Source organism: Sprattus sprattus, assembly GCF_963457725.1.
Source record: "Sprattus sprattus genome assembly, chromosome: 3".
Lineage (NCBI taxonomy): Eukaryota > Metazoa > Chordata > Actinopteri > Clupeiformes > Clupeidae > Sprattus > Sprattus sprattus.
The window spans coordinates 11,500,136-11,523,466 of NC_137922.1; the positions used below are offsets into that span (position 1 = coordinate 11,500,136).

The 23,331-nt window shown below is 40.9% G+C and overlaps 2 protein-coding genes across 2 annotated transcripts in view; both read left to right on the plus strand.

Moving 5' to 3' along the window:
• Nucleotides 1-23,331, plus strand: part of tlr22 (toll-like receptor 22) — a gene marked incomplete at both ends in the record, with an annotated part of 52,617 nt that overhangs the window by 23,558 nt on the left and 5,728 nt on the right. The gene's annotated exons all lie outside the window — the stretch shown is intronic.
• On the plus strand, nucleotides 1,597-19,675 carry LOC308362585 (cation channel sperm-associated auxiliary subunit beta-like; the record flags this gene model as incomplete). Its single annotated transcript, XM_080835307.1, has 14 exons — nucleotides 1,597-1,659; nucleotides 1,968-2,112; nucleotides 2,571-2,722; nucleotides 2,932-3,077; nucleotides 3,320-3,519; nucleotides 13,213-13,548; nucleotides 13,956-14,098; nucleotides 15,612-15,809; nucleotides 16,182-16,292; nucleotides 16,503-16,613; nucleotides 17,075-17,216; nucleotides 18,397-18,497; nucleotides 19,150-19,224; nucleotides 19,463-19,675. 14 exons carry the CDS (start codon nucleotides 1,597-1,599, stop codon nucleotides 19,673-19,675), a joined length of 2,136 nt encoding a protein of 711 aa, XP_080691433.1.

A 23,331-nucleotide genomic window follows, 5' to 3' on the forward strand; every position in this document is an offset into this window, starting at 1 on the left:
GCGGGGGGGGGGGGGGGGGGTCTGGCTGTGCGATGTTGCACCCGGGCCCAGAATAGCGCCGGACCGGGCCTGCTGGCATGTAACCAACCATGTTACATTACCATGTTAAGTAGTATATTGTAGTTTATAAAACAATTGGGTTCTAGCGCGTAATTTAGCTGTTTCTGATTGGACGAGAGACGTTCCATGCTATAGGTTATTCGTCAACATACCTACAGTTACGGGACTTTTCACAGCTAAAAATAAATCACGCGATGAAACATTCCATTGATGATAACCGTTAATTAAAAGTTCTTAAAATTCCAAACCAAGACGTTGACAATGGAACTATCTTTTGTTGCGGAGAAACAATGGCGAAATAAACCATTTTTAATCAATAACTTTGTGTTGAAATGTTAATTTGTTGACTGTAGAATTGTTTTATAAAAGCAATATAGCACCATGCGTTCATGCATCTACTGACGCAAAGAGGTTTTCCGATGTATTAGTGTCCTGATGTATCTGTTGTAATTCGTGTGTACTTAATCTCAAACTTTATTTGTTGGTGTATCTCCAAAAAGGCTATACAACATTAAAACATTTTTTAATGAAAAAGAAACATGCATCACAATAATACTTCAGTGTAACCTGTACCTATGTGGAGTGCAAATATGTCTTGCTATTACACTACCCAACAACTACACCTACGTCTGCTAACACTCCAGAATGCATAATTCCTACGGGCACTGCACTAGTATTATTAACTAACCCAACAGCATCAACTTGACCAACATACAGGATTTCTGTGGTCATAATGTGGTATGTAAAGGAATATGCTCTTTATTTGCATGTTAAAGTCAGCAAAGGGAATGAGGTTTAGGAGAAATTTGAACCAGGTGCACTGATATAATTGGTCATCAACGCTGCCTAAAGTCACATTATAACTCCTTCATGATCTGCACACTAGGATTAGTGAGGTTTTAACTGTCAGACTCTCAGAGTTCGTTCTTGAGATCAGAGTGCTGAGTCAACCAGAGGTCACACTCGTTTTGTGAGGAGATTGATGCCAGGGAATTTCCCTGGGGTTATCAGTCACCTTCTGGGTCCAGGCGCCTCAGTAATGCAAGAACGGTCTTATACTTACATATTAGTCATGTCTGTGTTTTACCCATTGTAAACCACCTCTCATGGCCAATCATTTCACATCCCCATCTAACTGATGTCCATCTTCAAATTTAGAAGCTTTTTCCCCAAAATGTACTTTTAAACGTTTGTTGTCAAAGTACCATAAGGCGACAGGAGAAAACCAATCCCCCCCCCCCCAAAATCTTCTATGTCAGAATATGAACTGAAGTTACTGTACCTCAGGACTCCGGAGCGGCTTATAAGTATATTTATTCAACAACAACAAGCTTCATTTCCTTATCACATCATCTCCGGGATGTTACCATACACAGCTCCCTCTGTGTCTTCATGACATTTGAGATCCCTGTTGCTTAATAGCATGTGGTATGTGGGTGCGTTTGTTGTGTGTGTTAGGAAGAGGGGGCCTTGTTGTCTGTATTGACCATCCAGAAGAACGGTCTGAGCAACAAGACCAAGTCCTCCCCACATCGTATGCTTTTTCGACCAAACGGCATCTTCCTGGGGGACAACCATGTCATCCTCTATGGCACTGAGGTACAAAGAAAGTGCATGCGGCCACAAACACACACACACACAGAGGCTTGCGCACACACATAGGTTAAACAGATATACACATTCTCTATGGTTTAAATGTTAACAGTATTTAATGTTCTTCATACACATAGAATCTTACATCCACAGAGTTGTATTACTATGTGGACTTTGAAAATTGTACATGTTTGAAGGACGTGAAAAATAAATAGAATCATGACATCCTATAAGTTGCCGTACAGTCCCATCCACCCACCATATTTCAGATGATCTCTTCTGAAATGTATGCTATTTTATGTGTGTGTGCTTAGGTGTGGAAATCCTCAGACCGGGGCTTTACCTTTAGGCACATCTTCTCCCTGCAAGGCGAGATGGTGACTGATGTGCTGAGCTCCAACTACAACGGTATGCTGGTGCTACTGACAGATCAGGGGAGTGTTTACCTCATGAAAACAGGTGAGTCACACGCACACACATATTTAACAGAAGGGGCAACGTGGTTCAAGCAGCAGAAAAGCTGTTGTCCATACTTATTTTCTCCAGTTCTTTTCAGTATAGTGCGCCATGTTTCTAGAGTTATGGCACAAATGTCATTCTCTGCTACTACAATCTTTGGCTCATATACTTGTGCAATGCCGCCACATTCCTGCAGTAACATTTCTGTATTTCTCATGCACAAAACAATGATTTTTCGTACTTCGAAGATGAAGTTATGGAACTGTGCTAGTGGCTATAACTTCTGCCATTTATCTATCTATCAATCATCATTATGAGTGGTTTATTAGTATTATTATTTTTGGCTCAAAGCATCACATACTTATATACAGTATATTTTATCAAGTATTGGCATCAATAGCAACAGATCCGCTTCAGGTTAGTTTGTTTGATTTGCATGACTTTGTTGCCCCCTGCAGGTCTGGATAGGTTTGCCAGGTTAAAAGAGACCCTGAACTCTAAAACCTTTCTACTGTTCGATCACATGGGGACCCTCATGGCTGTCGAACTGGATTTAACTAAACCCAGCAGCCTGAGATACAGGATCATCCCTGTCAACAAACTTATCCAGGTTGTCATTTCTCTCTCTCTTTCACACACACACACACACAAACACAGTCAAAAAGGCCAGTCCTCACAGGTGAAAAAATTCAGCCTGCACTGCCTTACATAACAACAACACTCTTGTAGCCTATACATTTTTTGTGGCATACCTTGTGTGCACCTGCTTATTCGTTTGTCTGCTTGCGTGTGTTGGTGTGTGCGTGTGTTCTATCATAGGAGCATGACATTGGCTTCAACAGGTCAATAGCCATGCAGTACTACACGCCTGATTCTGTCATGCTTCACGAGTATGTGCCGCTTAATGACTATCGTGTGCCTGTAATGTTCTCCCCTCACCACGTGGGCAAAATCTTCAGCCTAAGGTAGGTGGGGGTTGGTTTGGGGTGAGGCTCAGTTCTTGGGTTTAGCTGTGATGAGTGATGAAAATGTAAGTTGCTGAATTCAAACACACAAGTGAAAATGGTTCATGGTGCATCAGAGCAAAATGTATTTGTTTGAGGTGAGTAGTATAAGGCTATGAGCAATGATTCTGTTTCTTTTCCCAGACTCCATGAACGATTTCACCCATCTTATCTTTTACCTGTGTGTGTGTGTTGTTTTGCAGGGCGGGGGGTAAGGTGGTCATCACCAAGGTTTTCCAGAGAAACCCTCTGCAAGATTTTTCTGCCTGCGCCACAGGAGACGTCCTGGAGCCAGTCCGTGCTGGCTCATTGGCTGCTGATCCCGTGCAGCTATATGACCTTGTCTATGACGCAGGCAGTGATACAAAATATATCTTACTGCAACCCAGGGCTGGAAACTCTGGTGAGACACACGCACTCACACACACACCTATCCTTTTGGTGTATTTAATCTTACACACACCAACATTGGGTAGCAATCAGACATACAAAAGATGGTGGACGCAGAGGCGAACGCTGGCAAGGTGTTGTGTGACTAGAATTATGAGTATGACATTGTCAGGCTATGTTAAGACCCCTCCTAGCAAAATCCAGTGTGGGGACCTTTCCTTTGGGACCATAAGATAACCATTTTGGATATTCTGCTGGCCAACTTTTGGTGGTCACAGCAGCTACTTGATCATTAAATGTACAGTCCACCCCTTGATGCTATGAAGCCATACATAGCATCACATCAACTTTCTTTGTCAGAGTCACACCTTTCACAGAGTTGCCCAGTGGCGGTGTCCTGCTTTAGTTTGCCCCCTCTGTGGCCATTAGGGAGTCTTACCCGTCATTGGACTCATCACCCTTGCATACACTGGTCATCTCCCAGTCTCAATAGGTAACTTATCAGAGGGTCATTCTGTAAATTGATACTAAAAGTAAAAAATCTTTCATCAGGTTTGGAGAAGCATTAGAGAACCACCACAGCCAAGGAGACGGTCTGAGATAATTGAGCAAAACACAAAGGCATCTGAAATCCTAAACACAAGTAAATATAAATGGGCCAAATTGTTATCAAACATCATAGCATGCATCTTTTCATCTCTCCGTGTGTGTGAGTGTGTGTGTGTTGTGTATGTTCGTGTTCGTGTTTTGTGAGTTCGTTCGGGTAAGGATAAGCACACCAGTTGTGGATATGCATATTTGTCTCTGGGGAAATCACTTTCTCAAATTCCTTAGAAGACGCTCCCTGATTATTTCTTTGTCTTTCTTGTCCATGCAATCTATTGAGTGTGTCTTTCTGCCTTTCACCTTTCAGCAGATGAAGCTCTGAAAAGTGTCAAGATCTTTTGTTGTTCATTGGGTTGTTTTCTTTATTGTTTTCTTTATTATCAGTTGTGGTCCATTTCATTCCATCAGTCACTCTCTTAAGGTGAATCTCTGGGCTTGTGGATCTCAGATCCATGTATGGTCTCAGGTCCTTTGGATTTCTGGTCTGTAGAAACCTGTTGTGTGGTGGCCGTCTATATTTTTCTTGTTGGTCCCAGTTCTGCTTTGTGGTGGCCCTTGTCCACACCTCAAGCCTCTTGACCCTTGGCGTTCTGGTCACCCAAGTGGACTTCGGCCCCACCGGTTCCATTTCCACAAGTGGTTTACATTTGGTTGTCGCCCCCCCTTTCCCCACAAGAATTTCCACACATCCAACATGTATCAACAACACAAACATAATCAAAACACAACATTGAAACAGGATTCCAAATATAAACTCCCCCCTTTTGATAGAGCACACATTGTGAAAGTGTGCTACTATCAGCATCATTTGGAATTCCAATGGCTGCTTGTGTCTGAGCTAGTTATTCTCTTCAAGCAGTGATTTGTCTGGCCAGGTGTTAATAGGTTCCTCTTGTGGTCTTTTGTCTTGATGAAATGTCAATTGAGTCTGTAGACTATGTACTTTCGGAAGCAGTTCTTGATAGCTTTCCCTTCTTGTCTGTGAAGAGTTACACTTTCTGGCTTTGTGGCCCTGTCAAGCTAAAAAGGCACCGGATGCCTAAAAGAGCCCGGATGATGTAATGTTGACTTTCGAACGACTCTTGAGTGACAGTTGCTATGCCAACGCCAATACGTCACCCTAACGCGATTTACCTCAGAGCATCTTGCATTGTACTTTGCTACCTGAGACCAGCTTGCTTGTATTTGACCTACAATAAACCAACCAAAACAACCATGTGCTTGATGTTTGACTTTGGTAGGAAAGTGGTTGATTCGCTAGTTGGTTATAGTATCAAAGTAAGCACATTTCATTAGCTAGCTCGTGCTAGTGTAACGAGCTATCTTGTTAGCTTGAAACTATTCATCTGTTGTGCTTAAATTAAGAAAGTCCTTAATGTGTTGTGATTTTAAGACATATCTGACGGCACCCACAATTAAATTTGAACAAAACAGGGCATTGTTTGCGCAACATTTTACTAAAAACAACGGGGGCTTGCTAGCTTTGACATGCTAGCGGACATTGCTAACTTACAGGTTACCAGCAGGCAGGTGTAGCTAAAACTTTTTATTCGCTTAATATTGTGCCTAAACGGATACTATGTACCCCGACACTTTTTGGCTATCAGTCAGAGAGTCTCAAGAGTAGTTCGAAAGCCACCAGCTACGTTTTAGTCGCTTAATATTGTCGCACAAAAGGAGGAATTGCTATTAGCAATATAGATGCTAGCGCGCGAAACCTGTTGATGTGTGCTTACTTACAAAAGACCGGCAGCCAATATTAAGCGTGTAAAAAGTACCTGATGGCTTTCGAACAACTCTTGAGACTCTCTGACTGATAGCTAAAAAGTGTCCGGGTGCGTAGTGTCCGTTAAGGCACAATATTAAGCGACTAAAAAGTAGCTGATGGCTTTCGAACGACTCTGAGACTTAAAGCTAATAAGCGCCCGGCCTACGTGGCGACCGGATTACGTAATGCTAACGTTGGCATAGAAACTGTCACTCAAGAGGCGTTCGAAAGTCAACATTACGTCACCCGGGCTCTTTTTGGCATCCGGTGCCTTTTTAGCTTGACAGCCCCTCTTTCCACAAGAAAAACAAACAAGGTTATGCTTTTCTGGTCTGTTTTCTACAGTTCCTCGCTTTGTGTCCCTCTTTACCACATGAATGACAGACAATGCCTTGATGTCTTCCCACTCTGCCTTGGCAATGTCTTGCGATGTGACCCAACAAAGTGTTCATACCTTCCCCCACTACCAGGGCAGTGTCTTGCAATGTCCCCATCTTCTCCACATACAGTGGGGAAAATAAGTATTTGAACCCCTTGCGATTTCACAAGTTTGGCCGCTTGCAAAGAAATGTGTGATCTAGAATTGTAATGGTAGGTGTATATTAACAGTGAGAAAACAGAATATCAGCAAAAAAATCCAGAAAAATGCATTTTATAACATTTATGACTTTATTTGCATTTGATGCAAAAAAATAAGTATTTGAACCCCCAAAACTGACTGACAAAAATGACTTAGTACTTGGTGGAATAACCCTTATTGGCAAGCACAGACGTCAGACGTTTCTTGTAGTTGGTCACCAGGTTTACAAACATCTCAGGAGGGATTTTGGTCCACTCCTTTTTCCAGATCCTCTCCAAATCTATCACACATAACTGGCCATTGGGAGCCAGAATCATTGCTGTTTGCTTGGGGGTTCAAATACTTATTTTTTGCATCAAATGCAAATAAAGTCATAAATCTTATAAAATGCAGTTTTCTGGATTTTTTTGTTGATATTCTTTTTCTCACTGTTAAAATACACCTACCATTACAATTCTAGATCACACATTTCTTTGCAAGTGGCCAAACTTGCGAAGTCGGCAGGGGTTCAAATACTTATTTTCCCCACTGTATATAGCATATAACACCCACTGGATTGCTTCTCCTGAAGCCATTAACTCTGTGTTGCCAACTAGAAGAACTGTTTTTTTGGCCCTCTTTGTCTCCTGTTCTGCTGGGAAAGCTTACATTCTATAGCTGCAGCGGGGTGTGATTTCTTAAAAGAGGCTTGATTATTGTAAAATTGTGTCATATTAGCAATAATTTCGTAGCCTGAGAGATGAGTCACAAACATTTCTATGGCAGAGCGAGTCTGGGGATCACTCTTGTTGATCAAAACTAATTTATAGCCAATATCCTCAGTCATGATGTCAGGGTTACCACTGTATGTCGTGAAAGCTTCCAGTAACCTATCTGCAAAAGCCGCTGGATGTTCCCCTATTCTAATTGACACTTTTCTGGATTGACAGATGCAATCCCCAAGACCTCAAGTAGTGCTTTTTTCCGGTCCTGATTATTTCCCGTCCTATTCTTTACTTTATCTGTCAAGGCTCTAGACAATGTAGACGGAAGGCACAGGCTCAACACAACACAAGCATCAAAATCTGTCAATCTGTAAATGTTCACGCATGTCTCCAGACTGGTGAGAAATTCTTCAGGATCCTGTCTCCAAGGTTCAAACTTTCCCACACTCTTTACCACTACTTTTAACTCTGAGGGAGAAAAGCATTTGATGTTGTGTGACATAACCTCATCTCCACTTGCTCCATTTCGCACAATGGTGGAGTGAATTGGTGCAATTGGGTATTTAACCTCGACACCTGAATATTGGCACTGACTATCCCGTGAATCTGAATGATTCTTCCAACATTCCTCATTGCCGGTGTTGCTGCTGCTAATATTAGAGGTGCAATTTGAGAACTGGCTAACCCTTTGTACCACCATATCTAAGTCACCGGACAACACTTCCACTGATGATTTCAACAAGTTGTTTTTAGCCTTAAGAGTTTCCATTTCTTTCTGCAACTGCACATTTTCAGAAGCTTTTCAGTAATCTGAAGATTTTCTATGTGTGCCAGCCCGTCATTAAGTCATGATAAGAGTGAATTATTCGCTTCTTTCAGTAGGTTTCTCTCTGCTTCTACCTCATCTAATCTTGTCTTGGTCACTTTGTATGTGCCTAGAAGTCCTTGAAGGGCATTTGCAACTTTCCCTTTTTTGTGTTTTGGTATCTTGGAATAATTTTCGAACCAGGACCCTGCCCACTTGTAGGGCTTATCTGTATCCTCTATTCCGTCAAACATTCCATGCGAACCGTGTTTTGTAATGTATTGAACAATAATATCTTCCATTCTAAAGTTAAAACTAAAAACTAACAACAACTCCTTTTATATTAGTCAATCTTGATATTATGCTTCATATGTCACATATTGGTTGGCTATGAACAGGGCTCGAAATTGGCAAGCGCCAATGGCGTGTAGATTTTTGGGCTGGCGACTAAATTGTCTCTGATGCTCCGCCACTTGGCGAGTGACATTGCGGAGCAAATCTCCCGACTATTGTGCCCTTCATGGTTAAAAATAGCTTGCAACGCCAACACGAACAGTGGGAGAAGGGAAAGGGTAACATAAAGTTCTTAGAATTTTAATACAACAATAACAATTTGCGCGCAAATACAATGTTCTAATATTTTGCCAGCGAATACAAAGTTCTAATACTCTGCCAGCGAATACAAAGGTTTATATTTTGAGCGCGAATCAAAAGTTGAAACCGACTTAGTTGACCACACGCAAGTTAACGCAGATAAACGAAAGCTAAAATAATGTGCCGATTCATTGCCGTTGCATCACCTCCAGCAAAGGTGCAGAGAACATCTAGGGAGGAAGAAACAACAGCCACAACCGCAGCTACAGCTACACCAATGGCATGTTGCAGTAGGTGGCTCATTGCGAATAATGGAGAGCCACGGCAGTGGCTGAAATACGTTGACTGTGGTAGTATAAGCGTAGAAGAAGAGCAATGGCTGAATAAGCTTATCCCCGACCGCACGCCCCCTTCAGTGAAGCAGAGGTACTGTTTGCCTTCCCTCTGTTTTTTCAATGCGGTTTTTTGTCAGATCAGTAAGACTATAGTATAATAAGATTTTGATTATTTATGCTGTAGTGTTAGTTGGACAATATTTATCTATCTTATAGGTGTCATTTAAAACTTTAATTTAGATGCAAAACTTTTTTAAGTAGACCTAATGCAGCGCTTCTTATGTTAATTCATCTGAAGTACATTTTTAGTAGCCAACTCTTGGCTGTGCTTTATATAATTGTGGTCATGCAAAAGTTAATTAAATAATTAACGTATCCTGAAGGAGGGCCTTTAAAGATTCCCGGGTAGGCTAAAGCATACAGCGCATGTTGCAGCTGTCACCAGCCAATTGGGCAATATTGGTTAATTTAAATCCATTCTGAGAGTGATTAACAATGATATTAAAATCATAGGTAAATATTGTTTATATCAAACAATGTCAGAGTAGGTCTGAAATGGCAGGTTTAATTTTGGCCGGTAAAAAATATGATTGGCTGGTAAATATTTTCATCTACCAGCCATGTTGGCTGGTAAGCCAAAAAGTTAATTTCGAGCCCTGGCTATGAAGTATTCGTCCTTAACAATGAAATACCGTCTTTCAACAGTCAACCGCGTACAGAATTTAATTTCTAATTATTTATCTTTCACGTTACGTCGGATCCTATCGGAAGCTTATGGATTTGTGATGTAAAATCTGAATGTATCTCGATAATGTTTCATGTTCAACTACTGGCTATTATCCAGTCAATTTAAGCACAATTCGTCAGGCTTACTACACTTCTTCTTCACACTCACCAATACACCGGTTAATAATTATGGCACTGTCCATCGGGCACAACTACAGTACTTAGGGCCTGATTTACTTACAGGATTGCGCCCATTTCTGGTGTAAAATAGCGGTCGTGAACATAAAACGGTATTTACTAAGGGGGTGCATTTGAGTAGAGTCGCATATTAACGCTTTGAGGGTGTGTACATGCCACGTGGGTGGTAACGTAGGCGTGAAGCGCACTTTAATGGGAGGAGTGCGCCTAATGATGTATTGCGTGGTATTTAATAAACTGCCTGGCGAGCGCACATCTCCGATTTGATTGCTAATTCTCCGCCTCATAAAAGCACGTCTTAACCAGGAAGCGCATTTCCATTGAGTCTGAAAACGTTGATATGGCAGCAATGATAATAGCAAGGCGAAGAAAGAAGACAGAGACAGCGCACAGAAATATTTTTTTCAACTCGTATAACACATTTTCAGTTAAATGAACCACAAATCATTAGATGGTACAGGTTAACCAGCCACACAATACTTCAATTACTGAACCAGATCAGAGACGACATCTAACCCTCCAACCGGAGATCACATTCCATTCAATCAGTTGGTAAACTCTGGACAACATTGCAAATATTGGCATCGGATCATTTCAAACAGTTATAGCATCAGCAGTTGGTATATCTCAGCCTTCACTCAGCCAAATATTCACACAGGTACTCGACGCATTGCTACCGCGCACTGGTCAATACATTTCCCCACTGCCACAGCTGAAATTAGAGACATCAAACAGGACTTTTTTTTAAATCGCAAACTTTCCGAACGTAATATGAACCATTGATTGCACTCACGTCCATATATATTGTAGTGAACCCATGTCCCTTGTAGAAATGATTAATCTCGCCATGTACACACCTATATTGTTATAATAGACAGTTTATGCATTAATGCCACCAATAGCATATTCTTTATAATCGTGTTCTTTTAAATATCTCTCTGTAGGTGATGGCGGGCAGAACAACAATATAGCAGCGCACACATTGAATCAGGTTCAGTGATTGAGCGAACGTGATCCAATATATCTATCTCCACTTCGCTGAAGCTTCATTTTCTCTTCCTAAATAAATACCAGGGAAAATGCGCAAAAACACCGTGCGTTAATGTGCGAACGCAGTTTAAGCAGCGGTCGCAATGTTAGTAAATCAGGCCCTATATAGGGCGGAGTAAACACAGTTTGCCCAGCGCAGATCTGGCTTGATAAATACCAAGGAAAATGTGCAAAAACGCTGTGCGTTGATGTGCGAACGCAGATTAAGCAGCGGTCGCATGTTAGTAAATCAGGCCCTTAGTGTGCTTGAAATTGCCTTGGGCCACAGTACTTCGGGCCTAAACCACACTACTTTTCAGCTACCTGTTTCAGTTACTTTAGAAACATATTCTGATACAATTACAGAATTGTTTCACGGTCTGGGCCTTTGTTTCAGTTTCTTTAGAAACATATTCTGATACAATTCTACTAGAGATGCTCTGATCAGCATTTTTGGGGCCGATCACCGCTTACCGATGACCAAAATCATGATCTGCCGATTGCCGATCACTGCCGATCACAGAATGGCAGGGTAAAAGTAATCTTTTGCAATAGGGTCCTTTATTCTGACACAGTGAAACTAGTGAAACAGGAAGTAAACGACTCCACTTAGATGTAAACTTACCGGCACTTTTAGCTGCTCATGACATGTTTCATTATTGTCATTTCACTGCCGTTATTCATTAAAGCAAGTGAACAAATGGAATGTTTTTCTTCTCTATAATCTAGCAGATTTCGCACTGTTAAAAAGGCTGCCGCTATCAACCAGCGGTTAGTCCGTTTCATGTCAACAGTAGGTACACTATAGATAGTAGCTAATGTAGGGTTTAATCATGCACTGTTTCATGATTATTATCGTTTAGATCATTTAGTTATTCCGCTATTTCAAATGGTTACCGTTATTAATGCTCAAATGGAATGTTCACCGTAACGCAGCACGGAGTTAAAGGGACAGATCCACCTTCATGTTACAGCCGTAATATATTCAGATTCATATCTATATGTCTTGTTATTTAGCATTCCTGTAGAAACCACGGTCATCAGTCATTCATATTCATCCTACCAATTCATGTCTTGCGAGTGTGTGAGTGTGTTTTCATCATTGGAACTTTGACATTATTTGTTCTTACCGGACAATCTGTGACGATTGGCTATTATAACTTTCATACAGATCCTTTTAGGATCCATTCAGCGCAACATCCCCCTATTTTAAGTGCACAATTTGTAGAAATTAAACTTAAAAAAATCCCAGATGGGATGCCAAGCTCTGCTCTGCTGTTGAGTGACCGTTTGCCACGCAGGCAGGTTAAAAAGTCGCGCAATTAATTTACGTCACGTGATTGGATTTTTAATCAGTGCTTTTCACCGATCACAGATCAAGCTATTTTTACCAATATCTGCCGATCATGATCGGTTGCCGATCGATCGGAGCATCACTAAATTCTACTACCACACTACTTCGGGCTGATTCAGTTACTTTAGAATCTTTAGAAAAATTGCACAGAGCTAAACTACAGCCTGACACCTCCTGCTTATTAATGGAATAAAAACATGAAACAGATTATTTATATTCTTAAACCTCCTTTCTAGGTTGTTTTAAACGTGCACATTTCCTGAAACAAAAGTTTAATAGAATACTTACCAATTCCCCTCTTCTTTTTTGGGGGGGAATTTGCAAGATGGGTGGCTCGCCAATTGTAAGAAATGAAGGAAGTTTCTTTGTTTCTGATGCAGCAATCTTTATTCCAGTAAAGTGCAGTGACGAAGCAACATACTCCGGATTCAGCGGTGTAGGTCTGAACAACAAGCATCTCCAATTCTAGCCATATATACTGTTAAGACCCCTCCTAGGCTTCTAATGTAAATGAGCTAGGCTTGTAATGCAAACAGGTCTGGCAACCTTTTGCTGTTCTGTATGGTAATCTGGTTTCCCTGTCTTAGATGGTTCTCAATGGCCTCCCCCATTCCCATACTATGATGAATTGCTGTCACTCACACCTCAGTTAGCTTCCTGACCCCAGGTGTCTGAGCAAATACGCAGTGTGGGGACCTTTCCTTTGTGACCATGATAAGATAACCATTTTGGATATTCTGCTGGCAAACTTTTGGTGGTCACAGCAGCTGCTTGATCATGAATCTTACAACACCTACAAGCAAACACACTCACAATCACTTCACAGACACACACATTCACAAACACATACATGTACATACAAACACACACTCACACACACTCACATACAGACACACAGACAGACACACACCCACATACTAAACAAGCAGATATGCGTTAGAATGTACATGACATTTCCAACTATGTGTGGCCGTTTGAGTGGTATTTCTGCTTGTGTGTGCCATCAGAAAATCTACCTCCTGTACACCATCGTTTTCTTCAACACCACCTCTTCATGTCTGTGGTGTTCCTCGGGTCGACCAGCTTCTTTATTGTAATGGTGACAGAAGAAGGAAATGCGTGGGGTCAGACCACCGAGCCCGTTCTGGTGAATTGGGGAAGTTGGATGCTCCATGCGGGCCAGTGGCTGCTCTTCAACACCGCGGAGGGCAGCTGGAACATGCGAGAGGGGCCCTGCCGCCACAACCTTCAGTCGTTGGACAACCTGCGCAGAAACGCACTGGTGCGCATCAACGTGCGCGAGACGCGCACTTTCACCTTCAAAGCGTTCATGTCTGACTACTGTAAGTAATAGTGGTACTGAACTGTGTAAGGGGTTGTTCACAAGTTAACGATTTTTTTCACCTTCTGAAGGCTTCAGGCATTTAAGTTTCTCTATGAAACAATGCAACAAGGACGTAGCTAGATTGTCGCAACATGCCACATGCACAACACATGCAACATGTAAAAAAGGACAGAGGCACCTGGTAAAATAGTTCAACTTCTGTGATCACAATTTTTTCGACACTGGGTTGTTGCCAAGCTTTCTTACCTAAATATAATGTTTCAAAGCAACGCCCAAATATGTGACCTATTTCCAGCTGGCGATTTTTTTATTTCTTTATTTCTTTATTTTTAAGCTCACATTTTGAAGTTATAGAGACAAAAAAGCATTCTACTCTGAACATCCCCCTAATTGTGCTCTTCCCAGCTCTTTCTCTTTCCCGAAATAAGAAGTTCATGAAAGTGGTCCTCACAAACCCGAATGCCATGAAGGTGACCGCCCGACACTACTGGGACAAGGCCAACAACCACATGCTCACCATCACTGTCTACAGCCACCTCTGCAAGAAGGTAGCCCAGTGATCAGAGTTAATAGCCTATGTCAGTGGTCACCAACCTTTTTTGGCCTATAGAGGCGTTGAGAGAAAAAGACTGTCCAGACTCTAGACTGTACTTACAACTTAACATTTTATTTGGCCGAATTGTAATTGAATGAAATTGAACAATTTGGTCCAGCTTTCAAATTGATGTGACCAAGAACACACTAAATTACTTAATTTCAGTGCAACATAAAAATTTAAATATTTGTTAACAGCACACAATATAAAAAAAGAGCAATCAGAGATTTCTGACCTCCAGCAAGGCGGTACACAAATCCGGATCCAGATTTTAATGGGGCTGTCCCAGGACTGATATGCACCTCTTGTGAAAATTTCAGAAAGATCCGCCCAGTAGTTTCTGAGAAATCTTGTCCACAGACAGACAAACGGACAAATAAATTAATGAATTAATTAATTAATTAATTAATTAACGGACCCGATCGCATAACCTCCTTGCTGGAGGTAAAAAGAAAAAAACACATTTGCAATGAGCAGGCTGGATATTAACTGCTTTTTTATCAACTGAAGTTACAACATAACACTTAAAGATTCATCATGTGACTCAAGTCAGTGTGATGGCTGTGACTGAACCCTGTGAGTGCCTTGAAGTTTGGCTCATAAGCACAGACAGGCAGTCTGAGGCAGTCTGTGAGGTGTCTGTCAGTAAGCCGGCTCCTGTAGGCTACTTACATTTGGTGATTTCATCTGTAAAAATGCCAATGCGGAAAACAAATATTTTCCTTTTTGTGTTCTTGGTCACATCAATTTCCCTAAACCACAATGTTAAACCATCTTTGTTTTCAGATCATTTGACAGTTGTTTTGAGGCCCCCATGTTACTACTCTTGCACATCTTGCAATTGGCTACCCTAAGATAGTTTTTCAAATGATTGAATGCACCTGTCTATGGAATTGAAGGCTTAACAAGCTAATCAGACTTATTATGTGTTGCAATTATTCATTTTTGAGTAGTAACAGGTATTCAAATCATTAAAATGATTAGGGTGCCTAAATATTTGCACAGCCTATTTTTTACATTTGACACAATTGACTATTGCTACACTTAATATCTTTGTCTGGAAAACACCCCAGTACTCAGTGTTAATTAGAAAATGAATACTATACCACTGTGATCTTTTTTTTGGGTGAAGACAGAGTAAATGATCATGCCGCCTCAGAGGGGCGCCAAAACTTTTAATACGACAGTATGTAAAAGCAGGCTGCGTGCATATTAATGTTTTGAAAAAAACAACTCGGTAATTGGAACGCAGTGGGAGTGGCCGATAAATAACATTAGCGCAAACATACATGTAATGCGTCATTGTAAACATTAATATTTAGAACATGTTGCCGTGTTAAACGAGTTGTAGAAGTAAAAATAGACAAATATCTGTCTCGAAAGCCATTAGTTTGGGTAATTTAATACATACTATAAATAGACTTAGGATATTTCTTTCTTTAACAAAAAAAATTCCCTTTGCTCAGGCCATGACCACGGTGATGGTGTTCATTCCGGAAGCTTCTATGCTGTGCGGCTCGCCCACCTTCTCCTTCACCCTGCAAAATTCCTGCCCAGAGGGGCTCAGTATTGTCTACCTACCAAGCAAGCCCATCAGTGACTACGAGTGGATATACGGAGACCCGGAGGACGACAACGATAACAAGAGGCTCTTCGACCTGCCTGTGAGTAAGACAGAGAGGTCAAATAGATTTCTGTTATTAAGATCACAGCTTCTCAATGGCAGTACAGTATCAGTTCCGTCCTTGTAGACCTTGCAATTCAAATGAGGTTGAAGGACATCAGTTACATCTGTGTATTTTACATAATTTGAACTCTCCACCTGTCTGTAATTTATGTCTAGTCTCACGTGTAATTACAAGTACATCTGATTTTAAGTGAGCCGCAGCTACATTTAAAAAAAAGTGGGGGAAATACTGGTCAATGTTTTATTTATTGGCTAAAGTGTCTTTAACTGCAGATGTCTTTTGTGTAAACTCTGTTTAACTAGACTGGACTGGTTTAAGTTAAGTGTATTTCGTGTCTGGGCGTCCCAGGTCAACTATAGGCCTCCATCCCAGTTGGGTGTGTTGATCCCTACTTCAGACAACATCTACAATTCAGACCCCGGCCAGCCCCGCCCACGGGAGCATTATCCCGTGTCTAAGGTGAGGGAATGCCGCACCTACATGGCAAGACAAGCCCAGTCCCCAGCTAATCTCTGTTTTAGATACTGTAGTTGCGTGTGTTTGCAGGGGGTCGTAGGGGGGATGAAACAAGCAGTTGTACTCTTCTCGTTCATGTGTTTAGCTGTGTCTGAATTATTGTGTGCATCTGTGTGTGTTTGTGTGTGTGTGTGTTGGTGTCTGTGTGTGCAGAACACCGGCCAATATAAACAGTGTGCTGGAAAGGCATCAGAGGCAGAGTGCGGCTGCACATATGATCTCAGGGTCTCCCCCCTGGCCATCAACTCTGACTGTAGGAAGAGGGTAAGCAGACAAGCTTAAAGCCACAGGTTTGAACCCCAGACCATGTACTCTGAATACACACACTAAGGAGTTTGGCTTTCTTGTCTTGGGGTAGACGCCTAACTGTACACTCTGTATCTCATGATGTACATAACAGGCACAAGGTTGTTTTTTACACATGGCACATTTTCATAGGAGCGGGAGGGAAAAAAATCATCCCACGTAAATGTCCACTTGCAGGATTTATGCGGGTGGATGAATATGACATGTTTTTACAGAAACGGGACTGAAAAATACACCCCACGCTAGTCTCTGTCTTGGAAAACACACGAAGGGTTAGAGTCCAGTAGCAGGAAGCCCTATTGTGAACCCCACCCCACTGTAGGTGATGGTAAAAAACGCTCACCAAAGCGGGCTGACTTGAGTCAGTGGGCCCCATGTTGAAAGCTTTAACCTTTAAACTCTCCCTGTCTCTTCCCAAGGTTCTGAGAATGATGTATCCTCTGATCAACTTCAACATCACGCTGTTCCTCAGGCGTGCTAACCACCAAGACCAACCGCTGAGCTCTCTGTATTTTGTCACAGTGACCGAGGTCAACAACCGCACCAGCTGGGCTGTCACAGGTTTACTTGATAGAAAAATACTCTTTCCTTTAGTTGTTAGTTCATTAATGCTCTATTTGAATGGTATTGGTTTAGCAGTGACAAAAAGAGCAGCTGGAGGCATTAAACTTTTACAAATGTGTTTATTGGATTTTCTTTGTTTTCCCTCCTTTCAAGGAACAACAAGTTACAAAACAGTAGAAACAAGCTACCAGACAAAAAAATATATAATGATGATAAAAATAAAATAAATTAAATTAAATGAAACACTCAAAACTAGATGGCACGCTCATTGGTACATGGCAAGGGGTATTTAGACAGTGGGTTGCCCAGCGATTGTACAGGGGTAATGACTCTATGGTCACTTTAGAACCCTAAGAAATTGAGGGCCCTTTACAAAGTCCAAGAAGGAAGTACACATTTCTTCAAAGACATATTTTCCTTTCAGTGAATATGTTATTTTTCCCATGGCTATAACTTGAACAATGTCCTCTAGCCAGCCTTTGGTAGTCGGCCTCTGTATAGTTTTCCAAAACTTTGCAATAGTCCGTTTGGCTTGTAGTAGGCTTAGGGTAACCATCTTTCTGTTAGCTCTGCTGGCATTGATGTCTTTTGGTATGAGTCCCAAAACGCACATTCTTGGACACATAGGAAGAATCACCTCAGATGTATTTGAGAGTCTCAACAACCTCACTCCAAAATGCTTGTACTTTTGAACAGGACCATGAACAATGGAAAAACCTTTTGAGGTCTATGAACAGTATCTAGGCTGAATGCAGCATCCTGACGGAATGTCCCTGTCTGTCCATCTGCAACAGTGCAACCATGTTGACTGCACGCCACAATAGGAACATTTTCTACCTTAAGACCACCTGTAGTCATGACTTACATCTACACTGTATGGTGTAATGATTGGCATGGATTGGAATTCCAGTGCACCTCCTTCAGCCCCTCTAGGTTGTGCAGACAGCTGTTCTCCAGAGCAGTGCGGTGACTTCACTCCACTTAGCGCTCTCCTATTACCTTAACAATTGTCTCACAACGTTCAATTGCAGAGAGCAGCCGGTGAAGCTTGAGTGGGAAGATTTTGTTTATTTGTATTTTTATTTTTATTAGTTATTAATTTTTCTTGTCTTTACTGTTCAAATCATTGTATTATGATGCTTATGTGACAGAAATCATGTGCTGTGCTGTCTGACAGGAACCCTCGTCACTCCAACTTTGGTGAAGATGAGAGAGTACATGAAGCGCAGTCTCAGTCAACCACTCTACAACCCCGAGGGGCTGCAGATCAGTTGCTATGTAAGGCCATGTCTACTGGTCAAAGCTTTTTTTTTTTTTTAGATTAACGTTCACAAAGTGTGTAGTAGGCTAACGTTACGGTTTGAGTAAATGATGAGCGTGATACGGCGAAATGGATGGAACTTTTCTTTTAAAAGTTGTGTTGTGCAAAAGAAGCGAGCATACTGTTGTCTGAAAATGTCAACCGGAAGTAGTAGTAGTAGGCTTACCTTTTATTGGTAACCTAACTGTTACGGTTCATTTTTTCTGAAATAAGAGGCCTGACTGCTATGTTCCCGGCAAACTTGAAAAAAAAAAGAAAATATTAAGCCAAAGTTTAACTGTACTATAGGTGGAGTCCTTGTTTACCTGAAATGTGCACTTTATTATCTGATTTTTTACCGCCCTGTTTGGCAATGTTGTTTTTCAATAAAATAAAATATTTGCATAAAGCAAGCCAATCCACTTTCCATGTTAAGCTTTAAAATAAAATAAAAAATTATGAATTATTTTTTTTAGAATAGATAAAATCGCGATTACATATTTAAATCGTTTGACAGCACTACTTTAAACCTATCCATCGTGTTTCAGGGTCGGCCAGATCCTGAATATTTCAGAATCATATTAGATTGATCATGTGTGGTTTCTGGCCTTCCTCTTCTTTTTCCTTAAGGGGTCAGAACTCTTTCACTTCCGCATCACCGTCATCCCAGGAGTCGTGCTCTGTGACCTGGTAGAGGAAGTGCAGGTTGGACCCTATTTGATATGTTCCTTTTTTTAATGTTTGTTTGTTTTGCTGTGATGTGTGCATTTACTGACATTGAATAGAAAGCCTTTGTGCAGCAAGGTGGACATAAATGAATAGCCAGTTGAAATCAATCGGACATGGATAGCAATAAATATATAACATTGTGTAGAATGTGGTTTTAAACCATAAGTAATTTGCACTCATCCCCATGCCTCTCTCTGCTCCGTCCCCCTCTCAGATCTATGTGGACAAAGCTCCCCTGGCGTTCCCTGCTGCCTACCTCATCAGCTGCATGACGGCCATAGCACTAGGTGGCTTCTTGCTGCTAGGCTTCCTGCTCAAGAACGTCTCTCCGCCCACCACCAGCACCGTGAAGGCCATTCTGACGAGAGAGAGGACAAAAGTGTCCCCAGAACCAACAGCAGAGCCAGAGCCTTACATTGAAGACTAAGACCCCCCAAATCATTTGTGTACAATTTGTGTGTCTTTTTAAAAAAAAAAAAAAAACACTTATATTATAGACAAAACATACATAAAACATTATTAAATAAAAATTAAAATGGTTAAGTATTTGCCTTGTTAACTGATACTAAACATATACAGGGTATGAGTCAGGGTCCTTCTAATTTCTCTTGATAAAGTGTTCTGCCACCTCTTCTCAAACAAGTTTTGCCTCAAGCCTAGAATATGAGTCAACCTCTACATTGTCCCAAGTTCCTTAATGGTGTCCGTCCACTGATTCTGGGTAGGAGGTTCAGGTTTATACCACCTTCGAGTTATAGTTTTTCTAGATGCTGGTAACAAATCCCCTCAGATCCTTTTTTTTCTACTGAAATGTTTAAAAGGACTCAAATGGATGCCTCCAGCAAGAATGTATATGTTAAAGCAAAGTTGCATTCCCATCGCCTAGTTGTTCCCTCCCTGTGAAGTGGACTGCACAGGGTATTCAGCAAGGTTAAGTAAGGTTTCAAACTGTAGGGGGCCAAAATATTCAGTCAAAAGGGAACATGAACTGTGTAGGGAATAACTGAACTGTTATGTTACGTTACCAATGAGTACTCTACACTGTGGAACAGAACACTGTTCAAATCTGTCTCTAGGTGGTTTATCACTGCAGGAATTAGTAGGCCATTATGGGGTGGCGCCCTTGTGCGTGTTTCGACCGCAGCAACTGCCCTTGTAGGTGTCAGGGTTCCAGCCGGGACTTCCTATCGTAGCGACTTTGGTGGCCATTTTGTTGCATGTGCTCTGTGTTTGTTTTGACATGTGCCTTTGTTTTGTTTTCTGTGTGTGGTGCTCCGCCCCTCACCTTGTTTGGTCAACTCCCTGTCATTGTTATATTCCCTCCTATTTATACCAGGCTCTGTCTGTACGTCCTTGTTAGATCATCTAAGTAGTTTCATGTGCTTGTTCTGTTCATGTACCCAGTTTGTCATGTCCACGGCTTGTTTGAAGCTTCTGCTTGTCTGTTGTGACTCCCTGTTGACCTTTGTGATTTATTGCTTGTTGGTTTTTGTTCCTTTTTGTGTTCGTTCCTTGCCCTTGTTCCCGATTCTGCATTGGTCTGTGCTCTGTTCTGCTTGTCTGGTTTTGTTCCTGTTTTCATTTCATGAGAAAAGCTGAATTATTCTTGCCTTTTGTGTCATGCTTTTGGGCTCTCTCCTGTGAATCCTGTCAGTTTCAGGGCCATTTTAAGGGGAGAAATGAGTGCCTACTCCGATTTTGGTACTTGTGTATGGCCCTCAAAAACTGCTGGGGTGGCAGTGATGCAGTGGTGGTTGATGCTTATTGGTTTAATGCAATGAGTGGAAGAAACCAGCAGTTTTTAACAGAAGTAATGCAGTGAATAGAGCTAAATGAATTATAGCTTACAGAATTGGCTTGATGAGGTTACCGTCACTGAAAAGAAACAAGAAAGTTGTGATTAATCAACAGTGGGGCTGATATCTCTTAATTTATCAATAATTATAGCTGACATGAAGCCATTTAATTGAGTATTTGTGTTGAGTGCAACTTTACTGCAAAATTCAACTGCCATCCCGGCCTTGGGGTAATCTTAACATCCTCTAGAAATTGTCTTTAACTCTCCAATGTCAGTGCTGCCACTGGAGAAACATTGTTATTTAGTTGTGCTCGGACTTGACGTTGCGATTGAAGAACAAAATGAATAGGCTCTGCCAACCTGCACATCTGGTTCCTGCAATGGAAAATCAAAAGACAAACTTCCTGCAGTGGAAGGCGTCTCAAGATATTATTTAAGTATTAGAAAAGTAACGAAAGCAGTCACATTGATCATTTTGTAAATTAACAGAATAATTTAATTGTTTTAGTATAAATCAATCAAAAAGTCAATAACTCAATCAATAAGTTAATACGCTTTCAGATGTTGTCACTCTAAAAGTATGACTTATGCTATTTTGGGGGAAGTAGCAAATGCTTGTGACATTTGTCTTAGGTGAAGCTTCCTATTGTGCTCTGAGAACAGTACAGTTGAAAGAACAATACAGAAGTACTAAGATGAACTGAAAAGAAAACTTCAGTTTGATTCTGGTTCTCAGGTCTCATTTCCACAAACTTGGAGGCAAACACATACAGAACACTTCCCTTATTCAATCCAAACACACATTCTGTCACATTCATGGGTCTTGGGATTTTGCTGGTATTCCAAAAAACCTTGTGTGGTGAATTTGATAAGTGCACACCTTCCATTTATTCAGGTAGTGCATCATCTAAGACTCAGTACCTCTTTTAGACATATGAAGACTTGTGTCTCATAGAGAGAGGCTCAGACTATTCAATCCAGCACAGAAAAGGTTAATCATTCCTTACACTACCTGCAAGGAAAACATTTCCCAACATAGACCTGAAAAGCACCAGTGGTATGTAAGCATTGAAACATTATTCTCATATCAATGTAACATTTATTCTTAATGTTACATTTATACTTAATGTATTTACTATTCATGTCTTAAATGTACCTCTTTCACAAAGATAGTTTGTAGTTTAAGGCCAGTCTTAATTTTGCTCACAGAATAGTCTAATGCAAATTTCACAAAAATAAAATCTGACGAATTTTAAGATAAAACAATTAGACTCCTTACACCCTGAGCTAACCAGCTCAGGCCAAAGACCCATGTAACCGTGGCAGAGCGGTTAACGTCACAATAGCCAAATGCCCGTCCATTCATTTCAATGGGATGAAAAGGATGGAAAACAGCAATAATAAAATAACATTCATGCAACACAAAGCTGAATATGATGGGTACAATAGGGAAGTTATAGCTTCCATCATCAAAGAACTAAACAACAACCAAACAAACCAAAATGTATTTTAGCCAAGGTTAAGAAGATTACTTTTGAAATGTCATAGGTTACAGATTACTAGTTAAAAGTTTTACAATTTTGACTATTTCTTCATCAAAGTACTTACATTTGATTACGTTTGATTAGTAGCTGTAATTTAAGTACATCTCAACGTTACAGCAAAATAACTTTGCTCCGGTCGCTACATCTGATCTATCCGTGTGCATCTCTCGCTCTCTCGCTCTACTACACCCACCCTGTAGTAGCCTATGTGTTTCTCCATTATTATACATTATCAGGGGTGCAGATAGCACTGGGGACAGGGGGAACATGTCCCCCCCCAGATTCATATGCACTTTTATTTTCTCTTTTTCTGAACTGATGTTATTTTTTATTCATTTTCTATATTTGTGAACTGATGTTATTTGTTATTGCTTACTTTTTATAACTTATCGTTATTTCAATACATTTTATAATTTTAAGCTTGGTCTACCATTTTATTGGAGCGATAAGGGACAGGTGAGGCTTGAAAGAGCCCCCTTGTTCAAATGACAAAAAAAAGTTAAAGAACCACTGCCTTAGCAACGTCCATTATTCATCAAGCAGTCAATAGTTGGCCATCAGTTAATTTGTCATGATTTGAACAGTATTTGAATATTTGCATGAAATTTTTTATCAACCTAAAATGACATTAAGCATTTCTATTTCTCAGAATCACACACCTGGTTTCATTGCGGCTTCTGCTTTCTATTAGAGAAGTCTAGCGATCCTAAATATCTGAGCTCTGTGCTTGATGGAATTTAC